The sequence below is a fragment of the Muscardinus avellanarius genome, assembly GCF_963383645.1.
Source record: "Muscardinus avellanarius genome assembly, chromosome: 11".
Lineage (NCBI taxonomy): Eukaryota > Metazoa > Chordata > Mammalia > Rodentia > Gliridae > Muscardinus > Muscardinus avellanarius.
Window position 1 is genome coordinate 33,758,572 of NC_137797.1, and position 27,602 is coordinate 33,786,173.

The 27,602-nt window shown below is 40.1% G+C and overlaps 1 protein-coding gene across 1 annotated transcript in view; it reads left to right on the forward strand.

Annotated features, from left to right (window-relative positions):
- Positions 1-7,134: 7,134 nt before the first annotated feature.
- KITLG (KIT ligand) overlaps positions 7,135-27,602 on the forward strand; it is a gene marked incomplete at both ends in the record, with an annotated part of 71,974 nt that continues 51,506 nt past the window's right edge. The window contains 2 exons of the mRNA XM_080704822.1: positions 7,135-7,270; positions 13,057-13,145. Of these exons, the coding sequence (XP_080560948.1) occupies positions 7,135-7,270; positions 13,057-13,145 (225 nt within the window). The remainder of the gene's footprint in view (positions 7,271-13,056; positions 13,146-27,602) is intronic.

Here is a 27,602-nt window from a genome sequence, read left to right on the forward strand (position 1 = left end):
CTAATTTATGTAGCTTTTAATTGAGACATTCTGCCAATACATTAAAACCCAAGTGTTAAGTCCGGTTACATTTAACATAAAACAGGGAAAATAAGCATATGGAAATCTGAAACCCTGTGCCAAACTAATTAAAATTGCTGAATTTTATTTATGTCTAACTGCTGATTTGAAGATAGCAAATTATGAGTCACATTTGTTCTTTAATGATAAGGGTTTGAAATCTTACTTCCACTGCAAGACTATTTAATGAAAAAAAAAAAATCCCTGCCTCCATATATAGTGATTGTTGGAGTTTTCTTGCCTGGGTTAGGATTCTCACCTCCTTTGTCCTTCCCTTTCCCTATCCTGGAGAACCCATGTAGTTAATGGGAGAATTCTAAGCCCTGGCCTCTGAAAGCTTAAGATTCCAATTGCTGTTTTACCATTTGTGAGAAAAATGACCTTAGGCAAATGTTTAAGCTTCTTGAGATTTCTGTTGTGTCATCTGTATGATGATTATAAACTAGTTAGAGAGATTATTCTCACAGGGTGGTTGTAGTGACTAAAGGAGATTGCATGTGTGTCTCTATCCCAGCATGGTGGTTCACTAGAGTCACAGCCTGAATTTGTTGTTTCTGAGAAGAAAATTGCCTGCCTGCCTGCCAACGTTTACAAACCAGAGAGAAGCTGGCTATTGCAGGTAAAAGATGTGTAATCAGCAAAGCGCAGAGACCAGGTTTTCCTAAATAAGGATTCCTCCATGCAGTGCTTCCTAGCCTAGGTTAATATCAGATCATGGAGTGTAATGAACACATGACAAGCCAGGAACCTTTGAAAACAAAGGTGATATATGATTCTGAGACATGTGAAGTTCTTTAAGGTTTCTCCTTGCAAGTAAATATGAATGCAATTACTAGAACACAGAAAATGAAAAATACTCTGATTCAGTTCTCTGCTTCCACACTCCTGCTTTCTAAGTTCTTCTCTTATGATTCTGAGGGTTCATTTCATTTTAGACCCAAGAGACTTGGTCGGCTTCTTATTCCCGGTGTTGCACTTGAGCCTCTGAGTGAGGCCCTGCATTCACTTCTGCAGTTTCTTTGTTGCCTTTAACCAGGCAACATGGAATGACTTTCTTTCTTTTTTTTTTTTTTTTCATTATCTAGCTTTGGAACTTTTTTTCCCCCTCCGTTACCTTAAAAGTTCCCTTTTGTATGTCAGGGTAAGGCATTTGGATATAAATCTCTGAGCTGTGATCTTTCTTTTCTCATACACGAACCATGAGCAGCTGTAGGAACTCTGTTTGGGTCTTAGTCACCTGTGTAGTCAGACAGTTTATAAAACACATTGAAAAAACACCAAGATGCTGCTTTCCTGGTTGTTTTGTGTGGCCTTTGTCTCATAGAAACCATTGACTGTAGCCTTACTGATTTATAGATGCACTAAGATGTTTCTGCCTTTTTACTTAATTATGGACATCCTAAAAACTTTACAGGGGCTGAGTGTTGGAGAGAATTGTTACTATCCAATCCATATCGATTTCTGTCAGTCCATACAGAAAGAAGGTGGGGAGGGACTTTCTCATAATTAGGCCTCCGGGTTCTTTTTCCAAATTGCAGTGTGTGCCATGGGAAGGAAGGCTGATTTTGATGTAGCTCTCTCTCCTTCATTACATTTTACTGCTTTTCTAGGCTGCTGCATTGGCTGTGCTATTAGGCTACTGGGTTCTTTTTTTTTTTTTTTAGCCCAGAGACTGTCTTGTGTGACTTTGGAAAATTACTGGAACCTTTTCAAATCTGTTCATGGACAAAGGACTAGTGATTTCTAGGTGTCTTCCAGTTTGGAAATTCTCTCTTCCTAAAATGCTCGTACACTTAGAGGTTTGAACCAGATGGCATTAAGGTGTCCCTTATTTCTAAAGTTTATGGAGTCATTGCTTCAGAATGAATACAACTGATTACCGTTGTTTTATGATTATGAGCCAGCCCATATGGAGAGATGAAGGAGATTTAAATTTAGACTATTCTACTTTTAGCTATTTCACCTACTACTTGGTATTTCTCTAGAACAAGGATGGTATTTTACACTTTTCCTGTTTTTGCAAATCCCACTGTTGAAGAGCCCCTGTCCTTTCTACTCATCTTTGAAGTTCTGTGAATAAGGAAGAATTCTGGGGCAAAGTCAGACAACCTGAGGAGATAAATTTACTAAAGGTGCCGCTTCTCCGCACTGGCCCTTCTTTTCTGCCCCACACTATCCCACTATCTGAGTGTGTGGAGATGGCATGCAGAGAGCGAGGCAGAAAGGAGTCTGATGATTTGAGAGAAAGCATCTGAGGGGAGAATCCCAAGAAACAGCCCTGCACTTGGCTCTGTGTCCAGGTGGATGACCTTGGGCCAATCGCTGAGTCTTAATATCTCTGACTTGTGTCCAAGACTTAATCCCGAGAAGATAGTGAAGATGAGACACTGCAGCTGGGGATGCAGAGGTGGGATGGGAGGAGACCTTGGGGAAGGCTAGTTCCTGGGGGTGCTTCTGCACCAAGTCCCTGACCATTCACATCCCCGGAGTCACTCTTGTTACCCCCTCCTTCCCTCAAGCCCCATAGACAGCAGCAGCTTTTTGTTAGAAGTCAGAAGTCGTGGCAGTCCTTTCCTTTTTGTTGACATGAGAATATTTAAAGACCAGCTGGACCTGCCTGCAGCCAAGAGACCATAGATTCCTCCCAAAATAGGGCTGTGGCCGAGGATGATAATGTTCTTCTTTGAGTGCAGGCAGGGTCTAATGAGTTGCTTGTTAAGAAACAAAGTTCAGAACTTAGGCAATACTCCTGACAATTAAAAAAATAGCAATCGCCATCTTTAGGTTATCCTGATGCAGGGATTTAGCACTTGATTGTGTACCTGTAGCTGCCAGCTGTGCCCTTAGGGCTCTTGAGGGCGATAGATTAGAGCCTGGTCCCATCTGCAGAGGGCCAGTTAGGTTGCCTTATTTTGGGTTCCCAGTATGCAAAAAAGAGCAGCTCAAAAATCTCCCCATTGGCTTGCACAGAATGCCTTTGCTCTCTAGGGTGACCACACAAAAGGATGTGAAAAGACCATGGCAAAGCTATCCACCAGCAGTGCCCACTTGAAAAAGCAAGCCTCGGTCACCTTTGCAGAAAGGGCAGCACTGCTGCATAATTGTGTCCCTGTGCAAACCCGGGAGGAAAGAGTGCAGCTGTGAGGGAGGCACTGCCTCTGTCTTGTATGCACATTACTGTGTTGCCTTTCCAGGGGCAGAAGTTCATCTTTGGAACAAAAGCCCTGTGGGTCCTTAGAACTTTTGCCTCTTTTTCACCTTGGCATCAAATCCCTGAGGCAAAGGACTTTCCCATTCCAGGGTCGTTACTGGCATCTCGTTATTGTCTTGTTTCATCTGAGTATGTGTGTTTGAGTGGTCATAGGCCACTCTGCCTCTAACAGTCAAGCTGAGGGGTGGTGGACTTCTGTGAACACACCTCTCAGGACCCTGCTGTACTAAGCTTTCCATTGTGTTGTGCTGGGGGGGTCTCTTTCTCCAAACTCTTTCAGATAACTGCCTCATGAAAACACACAGATGCCTTGGTTTCCAAGAAGAGAGCTATGGAGAACGCTGTTAATAAAGGCCTCGCCACCCTTCTGGGATTTGTTGCCCATATGTTTGCACTGACTATTATAATTTATACTCACTCATGGAAGAATTCTCTATGGAAGATCTGGGGGAAGGAAGGGTGGAGATGTTTTCACATTAAATACTTTATAATGGGATCTAGAAAAACCCAAGTCAAATCAAACCTCAGTTGTCACACAGAGAACCATCATTAGAGTACCACTACAGCTTAAAGCTTCTGAAAGAGTCCACACAGTAGGGCTGTTTTTGATGACCTATGGAAGCCACTGCCTGCTTGGCTTGGATCTCTGGTAGTTTGAAAAAGTTGCTGTATTAGGTGGGCCCTATGCAGAGGTCTTCCCTGTGTTCATTTAGGCAGGGGACTGACCCTAACACTTAGGTCCTTCTGCTCTTTGTTAGAAAGGTAACTGATCAGTGTACAGGAAAATGATTGCTGCTTTCTGCTTCCAAGTGATTCACAAAGGGGGCTAAGATGCAGGGATGAAAAAGGGTCAGGAAACATGCATGCATAACAAATGAGGTGATTAGCATAATGCTTTAAATAGTTGGATAAAATTAATTCTATACAGGAAAACACAGAACTATAGGGTTTATATGATCCCATTCTTGTTTTTTGTAACAAAGTAGTAATATTATTTTTTAAATTTAAACTCCTGCCCAGGAAAGTGTTTTTAAAAGTTTAGTATATGCTTGTATATAATGTACCAAAGCCATAGTATTCTATGCCTTAAGAATACTTAGAAATAATTTTTTTCCATTTGAGTCTTGAGTCTTTTTTAAAAAGAAATTATGTTTGGGCATATAGTAAGCTGAGTTGTTTCAGTTCATGCACATTTAGATTTCACTTGTAGATATAATAGCAAGCTCTTTTAAATCTAATGCTCAGAATATAAGGAACTGTTTTAAGCCTTTTCCATTTGTGTGTTTATTTACTTTTTATACTTTTAATCAATTAGATAGACTATTTTAGCTCCAAAGCTGATTTGACCATTTGTTGTTTATACCTCTGAATAAATGTCACATATAATTGATTCAGCTTGAAGGGATAAAATTTGCTTACACGTGTAAAGTGTTTGACATTTAGTTGTGCAGTTATTTGAAATAGTTTGCACCACTGTTTTATAAAACCAAGCCATCCCTGACAGAAAAGAACTTAGTAGAAAACAGTTCCAAGGTTAATAGTTCATTGAACTTTTCTTCTGGGAGGTAGGTAGTATTTTTAATAACCCCATTTCACAGATGAGGAAACTAAGAAAAGGTCTATCTCCAGCCGAATTCAGGTAGTTGCTGCCAAGATTAGCACCCAAAGAGGCTCAGCTGGCAGCACCGGTGTGTTAGTGTGCCTTCTTCAGTACTTCAAAGGTATGTGTTCCGTTTACAAGAACATCAAATCAAAAGCAGATGCAATTCAGGTTGCATTAACAGCTGCCTGCAACAGAATCTAAACAACAAAAATGTCATCATTGTCATTGCCCAGCAGAGTAGCTCAACCTAGATGCTCAACAAACACATACAAAACGAGGTGGAACACGTATATAGCTGATTGGGTTATTAGGTACTGATGAATATTTTTATTTCTTTTTCTCTTTCTTTTTATTTTTTTTTACAAGTTTCCACTTTTATCGGCAATTTTTTTTTAAACAACTGAACCCCTGTATCATATAACAAATGTGTTAAGTTGCCGAGGAGAAAAGACTACTTTGTTCACTTGCAGCATCACTTTTCAGTCGATATGAAACTAGGGTAAAAAGAAAACATCTGACAGAGCCGTAGATGAGCGATAGTATTGGTTCTACCAGTTACAAGCTAACTAAGACCCTAAGATTTTGTCTTTGAACTTCACTTCCCCAATCTTTAAAGTAGTGCTGGTGGGTGACCAAGTGGATAGACTGTTGAAGGTCACGGCCACTGACACTTTATAGTCATTTCCTTCCCTGTTAGAGTAGCAGATCACAGAACACTAATAGCAAATCTAGATGCTGTAAAAAGTAAATTCAGTGTTAGTAATTACTAGTTTGGGCTATAAGGTTTATGTGTATAAATGAGTTAAAGTAATCCCTAGAGATTAATAGTTTAACTCACTTACACATTATCTACTTTCTTTAACAATCCTAAACAGTCTTAGCACATTAAAAAAATGTTTTCCCCAACATTATCTCCTTTACCTTTCTCCCCTCTATACACAAGGGAACAGGTACATAAAATAGGCCCAAAGACAAGCTGCTTAAGAAGTAAAAGCAGTTTATTGAATAAGGAAATAATAAAATTAGTGATTAAGTTAATATCTATTGATTATTTACCAGAAACAGCACAGGTTTATTTTATTTTATTTTTTTTTTGGTGGTACTGGAGTTCCTGGAAGCCCTTTTACCTCTGGGCTACACTCCCAGACCTATTTTATAATTTTTATTTGGAAACAGGGTCTCTTAAACCAGTGCGGCTGGCTTCAAACCTGCGTGATCCTCCTGTCTCCACCTCCCAAGCGTGGGGATTACAAGCGTGCACCACCAGGCCGGATTTTTTTTTTTTTTTTTTTTTTTTGCAGTACTGGAGATGGAACCCAGGGGCATTCTACCTCTGAGTTACAACCCCAGCCCTATTTTTTATTCTTTATTTTGAAACAGGGTCTCACTGAGTTGCAAAGGGCTTCACTAAGTAGCTGAGGCTATCTGCAAACCACAATCCTCCTGTCTCAGCCTCCCAAATGCTGGGGTTACAAGCATGTGCCACCACGCCTGGCTGGTTTATCTCATTTGATTCCAGCAAAAATGTTGGGAAGTGTATACTGGAATGACATATTTTTCTAACAAATAAAGAAACTCAAGAGATTAAGAAAATTTGCCCAAGATTAAAAGAAAGTGTCAGGAAGTGGAAGAGCTGGGAAGAGCTTGGATTTGAAGCTTAGCCTGCTTAGTTCTAAGGACGGGAGTCCTCTTAATCACTGCAGTGTAATGCAGGCATATGGAAACACATGCATACAGATACAGGCTAAGCTACAGGCCTGTGCTGTAGCGGGATCTTCATGTTCCCCACACACCTGTGTGTTGAAGGGTTGGTCCTCATCCTGTGGTATTGTAGTTGATGGTGAACCTTTAGGGGGTGAGGCTTGGTGGAGCATGCCCTGGGAGAAGATACTGGGACCCTGGCCTCTCCTTTTTCTTTCTCATTTTGCTTACTGGTTGCTGTAAGGTAAATAGACCTCCAGCACCACACGCTCCCTCCATGCTCTACTTGCCGTGCCAAGTGGGCATAGACTACATTCTGAAATTGTGAGCCAAAATAAACCTTTCTTCCTCATAAGTTGATTCTCTTGGGTATTTTGTCACAGTGATGAAAACTGACTAACACAACCTGTAAAATGTGAGCTTTTTAAAAAAATTGTATTTGTAGATGATAATGGGTTTAATCTGAGATCCAGCAAAGCTGAGGCTTCCAATTGTATTAGCAGGTTGCTTCTGACCTCCAGGTTGCTTCAGAACTCCTCAGTTCTGCCCAGAAGTGTAAATGGTTGTCGATAAAGAAAACCGACACAGGTCTGGGAGCCTGGTCTTCATCAACAGCCTCTCTCACTGCAGGCTCCTGAGCCTGCAAATGGAAGTTCCAAGCCTCATTCATCTGACTGTTGTGAACGAGGCCCACTGTAAAACTGTAAGAATACCATTTTACATGATGGAATTGAGAGTTGTTGCCAAAATCTTAGTGTCTTTCAAATAAAGTGGTACTTCGTTGACAGAGGGCAGATTTTGAAATATTTATAAATTATGTTTTGAAGTAACTTCTTGGGGGGAAAAAGATGCTTCAGAGATTACTTTTATTACTTTTCTCTGACCCTATTTATGTGCTGCTTTTTGAAGACAGTTCTAAATGGCTGTGATCAGATTAGAAGTCTATTTAATAGTGATATCTTTGATTTGGTCTGGGATTTAAATTCACCAGTCATTTATTTAGAGGCCGTTGCATTGTAATTCCTTGTCGGTCCAGCCGCATCCATGGTGAAAAAGTATCTTCTACATTAAAGTTATAATTTTTTAGATAAGTATGTGTTGTGGGAGCATCCTTAGCGAGAGTAGCAGTACCTTGTAACTTACTTACTAGCATTTTTTATTTTATTTTAGTTTTGTGTTATTGGGGGTTGAAACTAGGAGCACCTCCAAGTTATCTTCCCAGCCCTTTTTATATTTTTGTTTTCATTGAAACAGGGTCTTATTAGATTGGTGAGCATCTCACTATGTTGCCAAGGTTGTCCTCAAACCTGTGATCCTCTTGTTTAAGCCTCCCAAGTGCTGTAGCATGAATTAAATGGTAATGTAACTCTCACCAATAAATAGTGATGACTATTTTTTTTAAAAATTTTCTGACGCGGGGGACTGAACCTAGGGCATTCTACTTATGCTACATTCCCAGGCCTTTTTATTTTGAAACATGACTTTGCTTAGTTGCTGACGGTCTTGCTAAGTTACTGAGGCTGGCCTTTAACCCATGATCCTTCTGTCTCAGCCTCCCGGATCCTGGGATTTCAGGAGTGCCCCACTGCCCCTGGTAGTGATGATTCCTTTCTCAAAGAACATGATTTGAATTGCAAAGTCTCAACTGCTGGTGTAAAAGGGAAAGTTGGAGCCATTTATCCATATAACTCAGACCTCAAATCCACTTTAGTCCTGAGTAAATTGTTTTCATTTCTTTCACAAAAAGTGGGAAAAGCTAAATGTTCATAATCTCATGGGTTTGCCATGAGCAAAGTTACTTCTTTCCATCATGTTACCAAGGCCACAGAGGTAGCCCCCAGTGGGCTAGCCCAGGAACCCACAGGTCTGCATCTGGAGCCTGCATTCCCAAGCTCTGTACCATGCCCGGAACTGGAGAGATGGACGTAAGTTCTTCTCATTTTGATTCAGTGAATGATTCCTTACTTTTTTCTTTCTGGGGGTATCCAAAGAAATAGAGACGGTTGTTGCAGGAGAATGGGAAGAGTGTGGCTTTTGTGTCAAAAGCGCCTATGTTAAGCAGGGATGGATCTCAGTGGTAGAGAGCTTGCTTAGCATGGGTAAGGCCCTGGGTTCGATCCCTAGCACAGAAAGAAAAAAAAAAAAAAAGAAAAAGAAAAAAGAAAACCTAACCTAGGTTTTACCTCTGGCTCTTGACTCTAACTTGCCATGGGATCTTAGGCAATTTATTTAACTTTGCTTAACCTTTTAACCTTCTGTAAAGTAGAGGAATACTACTTTGCAGCTTTCTTCTCCCCCTTCCTTGCTCTGATTTTCCCTTCATTTTTCTTTGTTCCTCCCCCTTCCTTTTAACTCAGCCTAGGAATAATATGCTGTGTGCATAATTTGTGATGAGCATGCACAGAATTGTGTGATTACAAGATTACAATACTTTCAGATTTAGTCCCTGCTTTCCTGCTATCCTGTTAAAATCTGCTTGTGCACACACTGTTTGACTCATTGCCCTCATGTGGACTAGAAGAAGCACGGGCCTTAGAGTAAAAATAGAATGAGGCTCAAATCCTAGCTCTGTTACTCACCACACTCTGGTCCTCAGTATCCTCCTCTTCTGCATTAGGAGTTTAAGCATAAGAACACAAGTTGGGAGAATACATGAATCATAGGAGTTGTTTATAGAGAAATTGGTTGATCCCGAAGTGATGTTCAATAGATGGCATCTTTGATTTTTATGGAGTGGATTAGGGCAGCAAACAGATCCATAGGCCTCTCTACTCTGTCAGATTATTTCATTCCTAGGATGGCTGTGATATTTGAACACCTGTGGTCACCAAGAAGCGGACTGAGATGATGGGAAAAGGGATTGTGTCACTGTGGAATGGGACTGGTAAAGGGTGTGGATGTTTGTAATTAAGGGTGGTGGCACACGTCTTGGCTCATGAGAGTCAAGAGAGACAATAATAAGTGGTGCCATGCTCCAGAGACCGCGCTGTCCTGTGGAGGCCTAGAATCGCATTAGTCTAAGCCTGTGGTGATGAAACTTTAAAGCTTTCCAAATACTGAACTGTTTATTAGTTTCTTTTAAAATGAGCTTCAAATTACTATTTTATTTATTTATTTATTTATTTATTTATTTATTTATTTATTTATTATTGGTGGTACTAGGGGTGGAACCTAGAGGCTTTCTACCGGACCTATTTTATACTTTATTTGAAAACAGGGTCTCACTAAGTTTCTGAGAACCTCACTAAGTAGCTGAGGCTGACTTTGAACCTGTCTGATCCTCCTGTCTCAGCCTCCCTAGCGCAGGGATTACAAGCGTGCGCCACCACGCCTGGCTCAAACTAATATTTTTGTATAATAAGATCATGGATAGCTTTGGAGACTCGATTCTGAAGGTGTTACTTCAAATGGTATGACTTTGAATCACTGTATCCTTCTGGTACTCTGATGTTCTCCACAGTGGCTTGGAGTAGGGTCTCACTCCTAAGGTGGACCAAATGAGCTAAGCCCTAAGAAGGGCTCACACCCAGACAGTGACCAGAAAACCAAAGCAAATGTGAGTTGCTTTGAAGTAAACTGCATTTTTTGCCATCAAAGATTGCTTTTTTATAATTTTTATAAAGTGCTGAATTAACAGGTGTATAGGACCAACAGTTTGGAAATATTTCTGCCATGAATTTAGGTTTTATTTTTCTGTCAGTGTTTTTTAAAACCATTTTAAATGTAAAATATATTTTTAATTTATTTTTTATTTTATTGGTACATTTTTATTTATTTATTTATTTATTTATTTATTTATTTAATTTTTTGGTGGTACTGGGGATGAAATGGAGGGGCCTTCTACCTCCGGGCTATACTCCCAGACCTACTTTGTATTTTATTTGGAAACAGGGCCGCTTAAGCCAGCTGAGGTTGGCTTCGAACCTGGGAGATCCTCTCTCAGCCTCCTAAGCGTGGGGATTACAAGCGTGAGCCATCATGCCTGGCGTTTATTGGTACATTTTAGTCATGCATCTTAATAGGGGCCGAGAAGGTAGAGGCATACCTGCTCATATTACTTACTTAGCCCTTCCTTTCCCAATTCCTACCTCATTTTCTCCCTTCTCTCTCCTTCTCATGTTTGGCTTAGTGATTGACTTTGATATGTTTATGAATATTGATGCTGGGGATTAAATTTAAGGCCTCTCAAGTGCTAAACACAACACTCTAACATAGACCCCTCCCTCTGCCCCTTTTGAGTAATTTTATTTAGAGTATAAGGGCCTGATTATCCGGGTTCATCTTGGTGTAAGCTTTGTATCAGTCAAGGCAAAGGCAAGTTACTTTTTATCAGTCCATTACTTCAGGTAAACAAGCATTCCCTTTCAGGACAGAACATTAAACTGTTGTGCTCCTTTGATGGGGTGCTGACTTGTTCAAAGCACTTGTGAAAATGGGAAAGCAGCTCCTGTTTTTCTACATTTAAGAATCTAAAAGTTGTTTACAAAGGCTTCCTGACTGAATCTTTAACTATGGATACCTCAGAGTTTAATTAACCTAACTGGAAATGTATGAAGTAAATTTGGATTCAGTTCTTAGCAGGGTCTCCCACAAAAACTTGAGCCAAGAAGAAACAGATGTGGAATCGTGTGTGTGTGTGTGTGTGTGTGTGTGTGTGTGTGTGTGTGTGTGACTGAACCCAGGGGCAATCTACCTCTACTATACTCCCAGTCCTACTTTTTTTTTTTTTTTTTTTTTACGGGTCTGGGGATGGAACCCAGGGGCATTCTACCTCCGAGCTACACCCCCTGCCCTATTTTTTATTCTTTATTTTGAAACCAGGTCTCACTGAGTTGCAGAGAGCCTCACTAAGTAGCAGAGGCTGTCCACAAACCGCGATCCTCCAGGTCTCAGCCTCCCGAATGCTGGGATTACAAGCGTGCGCCACCTCAGCTGGCCTTTTTTTTTATTCTTTATTTGAAACAGGGTCTCACTGAGTTGCAGACAACCTCACTAAGCAGCTGAGGCTGGCTGCAAATCTGTGATCCTCCTGTTTCAGCCTACCAAATACTAGGATTACAAATCTTTTTGATATTGAAAAAGAAAGAGAGGAAAGAAAAAAAAAGACTTAAGTGCATTCTTTTAAGGCCCAAAGTGGAAAAATGGGCAGAAACATTGATGTGAGTCATGCTTCTAAATTGTTTAGGAGCAGAATTAGGTCTAAAAAGAGCTGGTGCCAGACACAGTAGTGCACACACCTATAATCCCAGTATTTGGGAGGCTGAGAGAGGAGGACCACAGGTTGGAGGACAGCAACTTTTCAAGATCCTCAGCAACTTAGTGAGACCAGTTTCAAAATAAAAAAACAAGGCTAGCATAGTGGCACACACCTGTAATTCCACTTTGAGGAATCTGACATGGGAAGATCTCAGGTTCAAAGACAACCTCAGCAATTTAGTGATAATCTCAGCAACCTAGCAAGACATTGTTTTAAAACAAAAAGGGGAGGGAGTTGGAGGTACATCTTGGAGGTAGGATGCTTCTGATTTCAGTGTAGAGTATCTCAATAAAGAAATAAATGGATAAATAAATAATAAATAGCAGTTGGGGGGTAGCTCAGAGGTGGAATGTTCCTGGGTTGAATCCCCAGTACAAAAAAAAAAAAAAAAAAAAAGCAAAACAAAGAAACACAAAACTTAGTTTTGTTCTTTGCTTGCCATTTGTATTGTCCAAGCCTTAGAGGGATAATGCCAGAGAATGAGAAACAAGAAGGTGCTGATGGTCCAGGAAATCCACGTCCTAAATTCGGGTATTTGTCCCCATGAGGATGGGAAGATGCCCATTTCATTATCCAGCAAAATGAATTTTGGGCTTTTCCCATGACAAGTTCCCTCTAAGGCACACAGCCCAGCGCTGCTCAGGCAAGTCTGACCCTGTTGCTCCATGGGCTCACATCCTCCACCAACCTCACTGTACCTGCTGGATAAAGGCCAAGCCCTCCGTGTACTATGCAAGGTCCTCCATGGTCTTCCTGGTGTTTATCTCCACCACTCCCTCTCACTTACCATGTTACGTTGAAATTGGTCATTCTTACTTACCTGGCTACATGTTCATATCCCCAACTAGAAACATGGTGCCAAGATCTTGGTAAAGGTTTCCTGAGTTAAAATATGAGTTGAAGCTGGGTGTGGTGGTGCACACCTATAATTTCAGTACTTGGGAGGCTGAGAAAGGAGGATTGCAGGCTTGAAACCAGCCTCACCAACTTAGCAGGACTCTCAGCAACCTAACAAGACCCCGTTTCAAAAACAAACTATAAATAGGGCTGGGGATGTAGCTTGGAGGTAGAATGTTTGTGGGTTGAATCCCCAGGATAAAGGAAGAAAGAAAGTAGAAGAATTGAATGAATTATACCAGATGTATCTTTGAGGAATGCGTCTACCTATCAGCATTCCAAGCACGGATCTGGGTGTTTTAACAGTTTTATGCCTGTTGATTTCAGGTGACAAGGTTAGCACCAAGGAAGATGAGTTGGAACATAGGAGGAACTTTAGAACATCATCACTAGTCAGCCATGTCAGCAGGGGACACGTATAGGGACACATATAACAGCACCTTATACCAACATACGTATGAGTCTCCAACATAATTCTCTTTAGAGAGAGAAAGGATATATGGGCCACTTAAGATAGTAAAGAGACTGGACTGGAGACAGTGGATTTAAAAAAGAAGTGAGTGAAGAAGTTGCTCAAATGGCAAGTACCAATTAGAGCTTGATAAATCAAGATCTACAGAGGGCTGGCTGAAGAGCCAGAGAGGATTTTGGAACAAAAATGCTTGTTCTATGTGCCAAAACATGACCTAAGAGTTAAGTGTCTTAAATACTTTATCTTTGCAATTCTCCCCAGCTCTGAGGGTGGTTAGTGTGATTATTCCATTCTACAGAAAAGAAATGTTGGTTCAGAGAGTTTGAATTCAAGTTGCTTAGAATTTTACAACTCTCAGTCAGCAAACTTATCTGTTCCTAATTCCTTGCTTTCTATTAACCCTATTGTCATCTTCTTTTCTTGCCTACATTAAATGTTTTTCTTGACACATAATAAGATTTGTTAAATATAGTAAATGTGTTCTCACTCCCCCCCCCACACAACTTACCCACATTTAAGATGCTTCCTTTAGTATTTTCTTTCCATAGTTTGTGCTGGTTAATATGTAGCCAGTGTAATAGACAAGCACAGGATGTTGAGTGTTGGATACTGATGTGTGTAACTTCTGTGGAGAAAGGGTTGGAAGACAGATTATGACAATTTGAGGTGTTTTAAATGATTCCATTGGTGGTATTATTATTATTATTATTATTATTATTATTATTATTATTAGGTATGGTGTTGAGGATTTAACCCATGGGCATTCTATCTCTGAACTATATCTCCAACCCATTTTTATTTTTATTTTTTTTTAAACAGGGTCTTGCTAGGTTACTAAGAGTCTTAACTACTTGCTAGGGCTGTCCTCACTTAAGTTACATTTATAGATTGAAGACAGATATGGTTAAGAAGTTTGGCAATAATAATGTTTCAATCCATAATACTAGACATTATTTATGTGTGATTAGAAGATACCATTTGAGTGATTCAAGACAATAGTACTACTTCTTCCAAATATTGTGCTCTAAATTAGCATGAGATTTTGTGTATTTTAAAATTTTATTTTGGTGATTGTTTAGGTGCCAAGTTTTCTAAGTTCTAAAATGATAAATTATGCCACATAGTAGCCTAGACTTTTTTTTTTTTCTTCCCTTTCAGGTAAGCTGCTTTTCAGTGTGGAACTGAAAAGCTAAGTTTCTAACAATAAAACTTTTCAACTTTTATATAACTATCACAAAGACCAAAGTCTACCTCCTGCATCCGTTTGCAAAACAAAAGCCCCAGAAAGCTCCATAAATGAGGAGATAACATAGAAAAATTGAGCAAGAAGTAGATGTGCAAAAAGTTTGTGCAGCAGAGTTGGCATTTTAACCAGACAGCAGCTGAAGCGTATCTCTTAGATTTCATTTAGCTGGATACACTGAGCATGGAGCACTGTCTTCATTTCCTGGGGAAGCAGATCCCCCTTCTCTCCAATATGGTGAGAGAATCTCTTTGCTTTCCAAACAGTCCCCTGTTTACATTTATTCCTCCCTCCTCTTTTGATTCCTCAGCAAAGCAACTGCTTTGAAAAGACGCCCACAGGATTAACTTGAGCGGGGTTACCCATTTACCTTCTTTCTTCACCAGAAGAGGCCTCAAAGTACATTTTCCATATTCTTCTCTTATTTTGCAAACTTGAAAAATCTTCCCAAGGTCTTTTCTGAGGTTGAATTCAGAACATAAAATGATTTAATTTACTTAGAAGATTAATTGAAAACTTTCAAAAATAATGATTAATAATCATAATGAATGAAGCTAGTACTCCTATCCATTGTTAAAAAAAATCTCATTTTTTTTTAACTTTGGATGTACATCCTTTCTTTAATGAAGCTAGTCTCCTTTACAAAGTGGTTTTATAGAGAATGGTAGGCATAACTCCATAGATCTCCTCGTGAAAAATCAGAATAAAAAAGCTTGCCACTTGGTCATGCTTATTATAGCATGAATGCACTAATGCAGCTGTGTGTGTGTGTGTGTGTGTGTGTGTGTGTGTGTGTGTGTGTGTGTGTAGGGGTAAGATTTCACTGAGTCAGCTCATGAGTTGTCTGGCACAGGACTTATTTCTTGCAAGCAAGTTCCATGAGAGGGGAGGATCAACACTATGCCAGGGTGACAAAATGGTAGCTAGCTGGTTTTATTCCTTAGTGAAATACAAATGGGTCTGGCCAGCATAAAAAAGCATTCAGTTCTATGAGCCTTTTTTTTTTTTTGCCTACTTTACAAGGGATGGCAGATAAGAGTCAACCCATGCTTTGGCAGGAGATAAGATGAGCATTTAAAAGCTTAACTCATGTCATCACTCCTGGCTGTGTCTGCTCCAAAGTGAGATTTTATTCTGAGTGCGAGTTTCCAATGTAAAATCACCATTAAATTTTTTTAAATGAATATCTGTTTTAGAAATTTCGATCAATTGCAGCTTATTGGAGTGATAGGGAGAATTTTATATTTTCATGGAACCATAGACTTCTCAGATAAGTGAATTTACTTTATTGCAGGACAGTGTCTACATTCCAGGCCTGAGGTTTTTTTTTCTTCTTCTTCTTTATGTGCATCTGTTAGGCCAATAAAAGAAAGTAACTCCACTTTATTATACTTATCTTATTCCTTCAGAAAGGGAGCTCTGGGGATTTTAAAGCCAGGTCAGCATTTTGACTTAGCAGGCTTTGGCACCATCTACCAAGAGAGGCATTTTCTAGTGTTTGCTTGTTCATTAAAAATTATTTAGTATTTACTGTAGTCAAGGAGGCATTGTGCTATAGGACAGAGATACAATAATAAGCAAAATCAATTACATTGTCCCTGATCTCCATGGAGTTGGCAGTCTACTGGTTTGATATCCTAATTTTCCATTTACCTGGATCTACAGAATTACTAAGGGTAGAAATAAAATTAGAAATTCAAACCAAGAAGCATTTACTTAATTGATCAGCTGATCGGTAGAATTTGGCAGTTTCTGGATCTAAGAGTAAGAGTATGACAGTGGTTTATAGTTGACTGATGTTTATACCCAGCTGATGTAGCAAAGTCCTTATGCTTTTCCTTCCTTCATTCTAAAAACCATTACAAGGGGCTTCTCTATACCCAGCCCTGTTCCCACCACAGTAAGGGACTCAAAGTCCCTGCCTGCCTTTGTGGTGCTTACACTTAAGTGCTAGAAGTAGGTAGATAAGCAAACTGCTGGGTGATGTTGTAATTCCGTTGTGTAAATATGAACACCATCTGCTGAAGGTTGACTTGTACATCACCCAGACTTCATCTCTGCCCCATTTTATACACCTAAGTTTCTTCTGCATATAAGTAATCTAGATTTTTCCACTGTCATGATTTGCACTATATAAAAGAGAATTTAATCATCAAGTTCCTATGAGTAACTTAGTAGCCATGAGTAATGTGTACCATTCACAAATGTAGGAGAACATGCACCATTTGAGTAGGGACTGGGTCAGGGCACTCCAGATCGCATGAGAGAATAAGAGTACTGTAATCCTCATCTTTACACCATTCTTGTCAGGAAGAACACAGATGCTTAGTAAGCTAACCGGGTTATCAAGACAGTATTTGTGAGTGAAAATTGTTTCACTGAAGCTAAAATTGTGGTCTGGTAGGTTGGTGTGATATAGCCCACTTTTAAAGGCTTCCCTGAAAAGGGGATATGCATAATGGGAAATGTCCATTCGCAGCAAGTCCAAAGGGCCTGAGGCAGGAATCTGTTTTCAGTATTTCAGGAACACAAGGGAGGATGTCATGGCTAGAACATGGTGTAGGTAGAAAGTTGGGTGGGACATCACTGTCGACATGGGCCAGTCTGTGGTCCTGTGAGGCTTGGTCAAGAGTTCAAGCCTTATTTTTTTTCATAACATACTATTGTATGTAAATATCAAGCATGAAAGCAAAAAACAAACAAACAAACAAACAAACAAACAAAAAAAGGTTGATTGCAGAGTGCCCCAAATCAGTTTTTCAGTAAAAGTGATGGTGCGTGGCAGAAGCTGTAGTGGCACAAGGTGAAATGGGAGAGGAGTGAAGGTTTGGAGGTTTATTTTGCTGGTAGAGAATATGATAAGACTTGGCAGATGTGGACTTCAGAAAGAGGGAAATGATCAAAGATGATGTCCAGATTTTTGGTTTGAATCACTTACCCTTCAAGTTTGAAAATAACATTACATTTTTTTACCTGTGGCCAATAAGGCAGCACCAATAATAGTTGTCTGGTAATATAGGCAGTGCTGCATGTGCAGAATTCTCCTGAGTCCTCAGTAGACGTGTTAAGTGTGTTCTTTTATCTTACTCATGTTACAGACAAGGAGGAAATGGAGGCACAGAAAAATGCAGTAACTTTTGAAGGATACAGAGCTCATAGGTAGCAGAATAGAGAGAGATTTGGGTGTTGGGCTTCCAGCCCAAGCCTTCCAGACCTCCCCCTTCTATTCCCTTCTATTTCTCGGAGCTGAGTGATGTATTGAGCTGTGTTGCATGAATTTCTGAAGCTAGGGTTGACTTTTGAAACTCTACCATTTAGGTTAACATTCACCCATTGCCCAAACAATCGGGCCTCACTTTTACACCAGGTAGAAACGCGCCTGGCTGCTTTGAGAGAGCGGATCTAAATCCAAGCCCAGGGGGTGATTTCACAACCTCTCTTTATGACCTTCCGGTGCTGATCTTTAATCTATGGGGGAGGCAGAGCATAAATGGGACTGTGTCATTCCCGGTCAGCACAACTTTTAGAATTCAACATTTAAGGGATTAATACTATTAATAAAATAATCATCAGCATTAACAGTTATCTAAGGAGCTCCTCTATCAGCCGACCTCTATCAACCAACCTCTATCAATCTTTTAAAAAATCCAAAGATGTTATTTATCACCACAAGGAAATGGGCTCTGAGAGGTGATGTCATTTGTTCAGGGTTATAGAATGTAAATGCAGAGCCAAGATTTGAATCCAGGTTCTACTTTCGTGATCTGTTTCAACCATCATCACCTTCATAGGCAATGAATCTGCAGTTGGAGTGTATTAGAGGAACACATCCCAGACATGTCAGGGAACCTGCCCAGGGCATGTCAAACTCAGTAAAGGTTTTGCAGTGCTTCAGGTGTTAGAATTGTCTTAAAACTCATGGATTACCAATCAAAAACCAAGTGATGTGTGCATGTATGTTTGTATCACTTTGAATTTCGCTATGATGCATTATTACCTTGCACCAATAGAAGTATAAGTAAAAATTGCTTTTAAAACACTTAAACTGAAAGCCAGGTGTGGTGGTTTATGCCTGTAATCCCAGTATTTGAGAGACTGAGACAGGAGATTGCAGGTTCAAGGTAGCCTCTGAATTAGCGAGACTCAGCAATTTAGTAAGACCTTGTTTCAAAATAATAATAAAAAAAAAGAGCTGGGCTATAGCTTGGAGGGGAGATAGAAAGTCCCTGGGTTCATTTCCCAGGGCCAAATTTTTTTATATGATCCTTATTTCACAATTTGAATTGTGAACCACTAATGGAAAATTTCTAAGAAGTTTATACCAACCTTTATGAAAAACAAATGCTTAATAACATTTGTCCTGTCCTCTCAGTTTTGTTTAGGGTTTAGCTGCAGACAGTATAATCCACACTAGCTGGTTTAAACAGAAAGGGCCAAAGTGATATGTATTGGATGACATAAAACGTTTGGAAGGACTGCAGGCCTGGGCTGTAAGGTGAGCTTGGGGAACACTCAGAACCCAGTTAATCCCGGGCAGTTGTTATAGCCTTGGCAAGGAAACTGTAGTGCTGCCGACTGTAAATTCTTGCTGTCCTCCTACCACCCAAGCCAGCGAGGTACATACCTGGCATCCAGTCTCTCAAGTGTTTTCCCTTCCCTTTAGAAAGTTTGCCTGATTATGCCTGATTGGCAGAACCTAGGCCACATCAGTTCTAGAAAACTGCAAGGGATACTTAGAAATGGAGCTTTTAGCTTTCCAGTCAGTGTATAGAAGGATATGCTAGGAGAGAGGCGAATGGGATTTGAAAGAGCTAATTCTCAGTGTCCTCCACACCCACTGTATTTTTCTTTTATCAACTTATTCTAAATCAGAAGCATCTAATAGGTAGTCCTTGATCAAAGTACAACCTTGTATACCTTTTCAGACATTTTTGTTCCTGTGTTTTCTCTAAGGATATAGCAGTTGTGAGCTATGGGTGTGGTGGCACACACCCTTAATCCTGGTACTTGGGAGAGTGAGACAAGAAGATCACAGGTTTGAGAACAAACATCCTCAGCAAGTAGTGAGACTCATCAACCTTGCAAGACCCTATTTCAAAATAAAAATGAAATAGGGATGGGGTGTAGTTTGGAGGTAGAATGTTCCTGGGTTCAATCTCTAGTAACACACACACACACACACACACACACACACACACACACACACACAGTGCCTCATGCCTCAGACTTTAAAGAGAGTGCATAATAATAACAGGAAGAGCCTGTTAAAAATACACAAGCTAAAAATGCTCAGGCCTAGCTGAGCATGGTGGTACATGTATATAATTCCAGTATTGGGAGGCTGAGACAGGAGGAGCACAGGTTCAAGGTCAGCTTTAGTAACTTAGTGAGATGCTATTTAAAAATAAAAAATAAGCCGGGCATGGTGGTGCATGCTTGTAATCCCAGCATTTGGGAGGCTGAGACAGGGGGATCATGGTTTGCGGATAGCCTCAGCTACTTAGTGGGGCCCTCCGCAACTCAGTGAGACCCTGTTTCAAAATAAAAAATAAAAAATAGGGCAGGGGGTGTAGCTCGGAGGTCGAATGCCCCTGGGTTCCATTCCCAGACCCTCAAAAAAATAAAATAAAAATAAAAAATAAAACCAGACTGGGGGGTATAACTCAGGGGTAGAATGCCCTTGGGTTCAATCTGGAGTCCCACCCACACACAAGAAAATGCAGGCCTGAGACACACCCTTGGAAATTTGAATTTCCTGACACTCAGGAATCTGCACTGTTAAAAAAAAAAAAAGACCCCACCCACATCCAGGCATGATGGTGCACACTTGTAATTCCAGCATTTGAGAGGCTGAGACAGAAGGATTGCGGTTTGCAGACAGCCTCGGCTACTTAGTGAGGCCCTTTGCAACTCAGTGAGACCCTGTTTCAAAATAAAGAATACAAAATAGGGCTGGGGGTGTAGATTGGAGGTAGAATGCCCCCGGGTTCCATCTCCAGTACTGCAAAACAAACAAACAAACAAACAAACAAACAAACAACCTAAGTGATTACACTTTCTGCTAAACATAAGAAGAGGGCCAGTTCCCCACGTTTCAGTTGGGGCAACCTCAGGGAAAGCAGGGAGTATCTCGTCAGTGTATTGTATTCAGTTCAGCCAAAGGCTGTTGGTTGGTGTATCCCACACACGTTGCATAATCTAGAAAGTTTAGGGCTGTGACCTTTGCAAATCGGACTGGTCATCTGCTGTGTTGGAGAAAGCGATCAAGATTGAGAGTGTTCTTGGAGCTCATACCCTTAAGCCCTCCCCCTCCCTGCTGTTTTTGATGGTATTTGGGAGCAGTTAAAGCAGAATATAAAGATTTAGTTTATTTTAGTGTAGTAAAAAAAAAAATACAGGTGGGGAAAATTGTTGGAGATTGAGCTGCTTCCTAAGATTAAGATTTTCTTTCTTATATTAAAAGGCCCGGTGAGCTCAAACCTTTCAGGCTATGAGAAGCTAATCTGACAACACATCCAAACACACTTCATCACATCCATAGCTGAAAACAACATAAGAAGTTCTATAAAGTTCAGGAATTTGGTTGCAGATTAGGCACACGGGCTCAGACAGAACGGGTGCATATCCTCCTTTCCCACTGTTGAAGTGTTTAGAATTCAAAAGATTATTTTTTCTTACAGATTTTTGAAGAAATGCAGGCTTTTGATTTACATGAGCTCACACTTTCAGAAGCAAATCATATATTACTTGAGAGAGTGGAAATTACAATTTAGTTTGTCATAGCAGTTTTGGACAGCCACGACCCTCAGATTTTTGCATATCATGGTGGTTCAATTTTAGAGCAACTCACTGGCATGAGCGAGAATAACGGCATCCAAGCAGAGCCGGTGTCCTTGGCATGCTAGAAATGGGGATGTAGATTTCAGAACTGCCTTCGAATTTTTTTTTTTTTACTATATTTTCATATTCTGGCCAATGTTGAGGCCTGTTCCTCTTCTTTTTTTTCTTTGAAAATACACACTTAGAACAAAAAGAGTGAGCAACAGATTTGTAGTTCTAGGCTCACAATTTCACTAGCATCTGTTAGTTCTCTAGTTCAGTTTGTTACATATCATCATCTTTATAAAACTGGTTAGAATTCACCATTAATTATCTTCTTAAAATAAAGCAGATTATACTTCCTGGGGTAATTCTCCCCCTATGCTTTGGTATCACTAATAAAGACTAAAATTTGTGCTTAGCTAATGACCTGTATTTGCCAACATTGTTACTAATAACAGCATCTATGGTGTGGGTACAAATGCTTATTCTTATGTGTGTGTCTATCTATAAACAAAACAACAACAAAGTCAGTTTCCAGGGTTTTCACAGAGGATCAATTCCTCTGGGCTCCCCTGGCTTTCCTTAAACAAGGCAAGTTATTTAAGAAAGTTAACTGCTGGGTTTACCTCTTTAGTCCCACCCTTGCAGAGCTGCTGTTTCCCTCCTATCAAGATGCAGATGAACCTTTTACTTTTCTAGACATTACACACTCTCTTTGCCCTATTTTGGTAATCTGTTCTAACACACCCTTGCGGGTCCCCACACTGGTTTAGTCCTGTGGTCCACTCCCTGGTCTGATTTCACTTCCATCACCTGAGTCACGCTGTGAAGACTGTCTCCGTCGAGGTGGACTCTACTGCCTTCTCTTCAGTGATTGTCACATGGACATCTTTCAGTGCTTGTTTATCTCAGCATACCTCCCTGTAGCTTTTTCCTTTCTACTGGCCGGAGCACCCCACAGTTGGATTTGGCGTCTCATTCTCCCATCTCCTCTGCAGCTGGTTCATGATAACATACCCTCTTTATTTGGCAGTATTCTGTCGGTTTTTAGTGGCATCTCCCAATCTCCAGCTGCCCCTTCTCCTACATATCTGGCTCAGTGAATAGCACTTTTTAATCTAGTCACCCAAATTGTAACCTGGAAGTTATTTGTGTCTCCCTTTCTCCCTTTCACCCTTTCACCCACCCACTGTCAGTCAACAAGGCTTCTTTAAAAAAAAAAATATTGATGCATTGTATTCCTACATCTTGGTGGAGTACCAGATGGTGGAGGCATACATGCACACATTACCCAATTAGCCCTTACCCAATTCCTGCCCCGTTCCCTCCCTCTCCCTCCTTTTCATGTTTGGCTTAGTGATTGACTTTGATATGTTTGTTAATGTACATCATGTCCATTAGGAAATTTCCCTCTTCCCCCCATCACCACCTTCAGTTAGGTCGTCTTATTTGCTCGTCCATGGTATCTCCTTCGTCTAGAGTTCCTCCCATTTTCTCCCTAGCTTCTGCATATTAGGAGAACATCCAAGTTCTTATTTTCAGTCAACAGGGTTTCCCATTCCTCCTCCACTTGTGAACGGTCCATTCCTTTCCAGCATGCTCATTGTATGCCCTAATTGAGGACGTCTTCTTGTCCTAATTGAGGACATCCTCCTGCCCCCATCAGTTCCATCCTTCATGCTGATGCTAGACAAACCTTAGAAAAATGAGTCAGATCCTGACACTTCTGTGCTTAAAATCCTTCCAGGGCTCTTCAACCTCTGTAAAATAAAAACCACAGTCAATGAGCAACCTTGGGAAGGCCTCCACATGCCTCACCAGCCATTACTGCTTATTCCTTGAAACTCATTTTCCAATGGTGTTAAAAACATGAAATTCTATGAAAGGGCCTTGTTTCTTCATTTCTCTGGTAACCTGCTGTCCTCCCCACTCTTTCTGACCTGAATACCTCTTACACACCTTTAAAGAAGCTTCCTCTCCCAGAAGCTATCTTCCAACCACTTCCTAAAAATAATTTGTGTGTGTGTGTGTGTGTGTGTGTGTGTGTGTGTGTGTGTGTGTCTCCAGGGATTGAATCGAGGGGCATTCTACCTCTGAGCTACATCCCCAGCCCTATTTTATTCGTTTTATTTTTTATTTTTGAAAGAGTCTCACTAAGTTACAGAGGGCCTCACTAAAGAAGCTGAGGCTGGCTGAAAACCTGTGATCCTCCTGTCTCAGCCTCCCAATTACTCGGATTACACCATGTCCAGCTCCTCAAAATAATTTGTTGACTATGTTTGGTACTGGGGATTAAACCCAGGAGCATTCATTCTACCTGCAAATCACAGTCACACTCCCAGGCTTTTTTTTTTTTTTTTTTTTTTTTTTTTAACCAGAGTTTTTCTAAATTGCTGTGGGTCTCAAGTTGCTCCTGAGGCTGGCCTCAAACCTACGATCTTACTGTTTCAGCTTCAAAAGTACTGGGATTACAAGACATGTGCCACCATACCCAGCAATTTGTTGATAGATTGAACACTAACTTCCACTGGAAGTTTGTTTTCCCCCCAGGACTCTTTTAGCTGTATCTTTTGGGCCTTACCTCTCCCAGTTCCAGTCTGTGTTCTCCAGTAGTTTGAGCCAATCACTAACTCTTTTCTGTCTTTATCTATGTACTTATCGGGAACTCTACATATGTTCCTTGAATAAATAGCTTTTGGGATAATGCTATTTAGACATCTAAAAGCACCCAATTTAGTTTTTATCAGAAGGAACAACTTATCATCCCTTCACCTTCAGTTTCTGGCCTCTCTCCTCTCCCTCTAGCTATGTAATTTTTGTGAGTGTGTGTGTGTGTGTGTGGTGTTGGGGATTGAACCCAAAGGCATTCTTCCTCCAGGCTACATACACCCCAGCCTGATTTGTTTTTTATTCTTTATTTTGAATCAGGGTCTCACTAAGTTTCAAAGGGCCTCACTAAGTAGCTGAGGCTGGCCACGAACCCGGATCCTCCTGTCTCAGCCTTCCAATTACTGGGATTACAAGTGTGCGCCACCATGCCCAGCTTTAGCTATATAAAAATTTTAAGGCAACAGTTTAATGTTAACTTGATTTACTTTGCACTAGTTGCTTATTCCAAACTAGTTAGTAACTGATTCAGTGAAAGGGGCCTAAGATGCCTTCTACAACATAGACATTTTAAATAAAGTTTAATAGTTCATTGACTATAAATAAAATCTGTTTTGTTCTATTACCTGGCTGAGTATTCTTTTTTTTTTTTCCAGCCTAGTGTAGGTATTTGTTTAAATCAACTCAGTTATTTACTAGCAGGGTGACCTTAAAGAGCTACCTCCTCTCTCAGAATTATGTTTAACTCACCTGCAATAATATCCACCTGGGGAATGGGAGTGTGTTCTATGGAGGACTGTAAGCCAACGGTTCATTCTATGTGTGGCCTTTAGGAGTCAATACATATTATTTCTTCTTTAAGTAGCTTATGCACATATAACAGTGGCTGACTATCATAGGGTGATTTTATTACCACAGACTGAATACCTTGTAATCCTTACCATTACTTATTACATTAAAGACATTCTCCTGCCTTTTTATATTAAGCAGTTTCTTTCTTGGTTGTGCAGTTTTTGTTACAGGGGTTTATTTACCACCTATTTTAGTGGTCACCCGTATTTTGAAATATTTTTATTTCACATTTTCACAAAAGGATCAAAAGAGGTAGAAGAGTTATCTCTACAAGTTTTTAGCTCACCAATTTGGACTTCAAGCTGGTTTGAGTTTTCGCTTAGCCCTCCTGCAAACCTCTGCTTTGCTGATAGCAGTAAAGTTTAAACAACAAACAAGCCTGTTAAGTGTTCCTTTTGCCCCTTTGAGATTACTGAGCAGAAATTAGAAAAGAAATTTGAGTCTGGGTAGGATGATTTAAGTACATTATAATGATTAATGGTTAATTATTAAGAATTAAAAATCTGAAAAACATCACAAAGAACTAAATGGTTATTTAGCAGATGAGAATACTATTGTTGGTTTACTTTGATAACATATTTGGAGGGCTGAGAGGATGAGCACTTTCCTAGCATGTTATGAGGCTCTAGGTTCGATCCCTAGCACCGGAAAAATATTTATATCTATGTATACTTTTATTTTTTGAAGGCTATGGTTCACATGACCTCAGAAGGCCTGAACTCAGGACTAATTACTATACCTGTGTCTTGGTAGCTTTCTTTCTTGGCTCGAGGTAGCTAAGCCAGTTGGCTGTCTTCCAAAGCACATTTGGGATACAAGGGAACTGCCTGCTTCCATAGCTGGCATGTGAGATTAAAGAGAAGATGAATGTTGTTTTTGGCAGCAGCTGCTGTTTTGTTCTGGACAGTTCTAATACCATTTTGTAGGTCTGTGCATTTAAAAAATAAAAAAAAAGCCACACTCTACTGCCTTTTTGACTTTGCAGAGTTTCACGGACCTTGGTAATGTATATTTTAAAATTGCTTCTCACATACATAGAAGGGGGTTTGTTTTGCTTTGTTTTTAAGCTTAGGAAATTGGAGGGGCTCTGGCCCACATTCCACTGATGTCTGCAGGTTACATGTTTATTTCTGCTAAAACAATGGGGATTGTAATATGAACACACATTCAGATCAATTAAATAGTTTGTTATCCCCCGGACTTTGCACTGTAAGGAAAGCGCTGTGTGCCTGAGGGCTTGAGGACTGTAGATATTCTACTGAAATTTGCTGAGGTTGATTTTCAACAAAAAATGAGAATTAGATAAGGTCTCTACCTTAGGGCCTCTAGCCTCAACTTCCTATCACTTTCTCCACTCCTTTGAAAAACTCTTTTAGTACTCTCTGCCATTGTTAAAACTGGATCCCTTTGTTATTTTCAGTTGAGTATGATTTTTAGACATGATTACTTCCTTCTACCAGGACAGTTTCTCTTGCACAATTTAGTTCTGACAGTGCATGCAGATTTTTCGCTTGTGTTTCTTTCTACCATGCAAATAATTTGAAGGCAAGTTTCAGCAACAGATGGGTTATTTCAGTTTTGTGTTTTGTGGGGAGTACATGGGGGGACACTTTTGATCCATGGCTTTAAATTTAAAAAATCGAGAACTACCGTCAATAAGATTAGTCTTGTGTCTGTGCACTGAAAGGTTATCTTGAAATGAAAGGTTATCATACAACGAGTGTGACCTAGAGAGAACAGTTGTACAATGATAAAATAAAGTAGCCAAAGAAAAATGTCATCTACAGATGCAGAAAAGGTTGCGGAAAAAACAGTGAGATGATTAGCCAAACTGAAAAGATACAATTTAGAGCAGAAGTCACAAAGAAGGGACATTTTGCCTCAGCATTATCTCCACTGGGGTGTGTGCGTGCGTCTGTGGACTCACCCACGCAGCGAGGCACCCGCATACCCTTGTTGGACTTTACAGAAGTTAGAAAAAGCGGAAGAGAGAGAAAACAAAGATGAATATTTTATTGATACATTGGCAAAGCTCACTTAATTGGAAATCCATTGTCTATTAATTGCAGCTACTCTAAACACAGTTCAAAACTAAGAAGTGAATTCATAAAGCCATATGACCCTGAAAGAGTATGAAAGTATCCATGTAACTGAAGGTTCATTCCTTTCACAAGTCGTATGCCCTATAAACAGTGAGTTGTCCCTGGCACGTATAAGTTGATCTGTCAATTAAAAAATAAGTTAAAAATAAAGGCGGTATATTCTCTCTATTCATGCAGGATTTACTATATAAAATCCTTTCTCGGACATTTCTATTCTTTTCTCCCTAGTTTCTTAGTGAATCCAAAGCCCATACACCACACGGTGAATAATTGCACTGCATCTTTGGTTCTAGTAGATTTCTATTTGATTCTCACCATGAGTTCATGAGATGGGAAAGGCAAAAATATTTTTGCTTTCTCATTTTATGGGCTGATAAATGGATTCTCAGAGGGATGGACTCATTTATTTGAGGTCACGTGGTAAAGGGCTCAGAAGCTGTCTGGATCCATGTTCTGCCCATGGTTTCCAAAAGCATGTGAGGCTTTTATTTTCTTGCCCTTGGAAACCTTTGTTCAAACAAAATCTTACTCAGAGGCATGAACAAATAAAACAATAAAAGCTGAGCTTCTTTGTTTAAAATAGAGATTGGGGGCCCAAAATTCTGGTGGGCTCATTTTTCTCACCCGGCAAATCTTGTACATCACCAACACCACTCTTTATTAATTAATTCATGAATTTATGAATTAATTCATTTGGAATGTGTGTTTATTGAGGTCTGTTTTGATTTTTGATTGCTGTTATAGCAAATGACCACATACTCATAGTGACTTAATA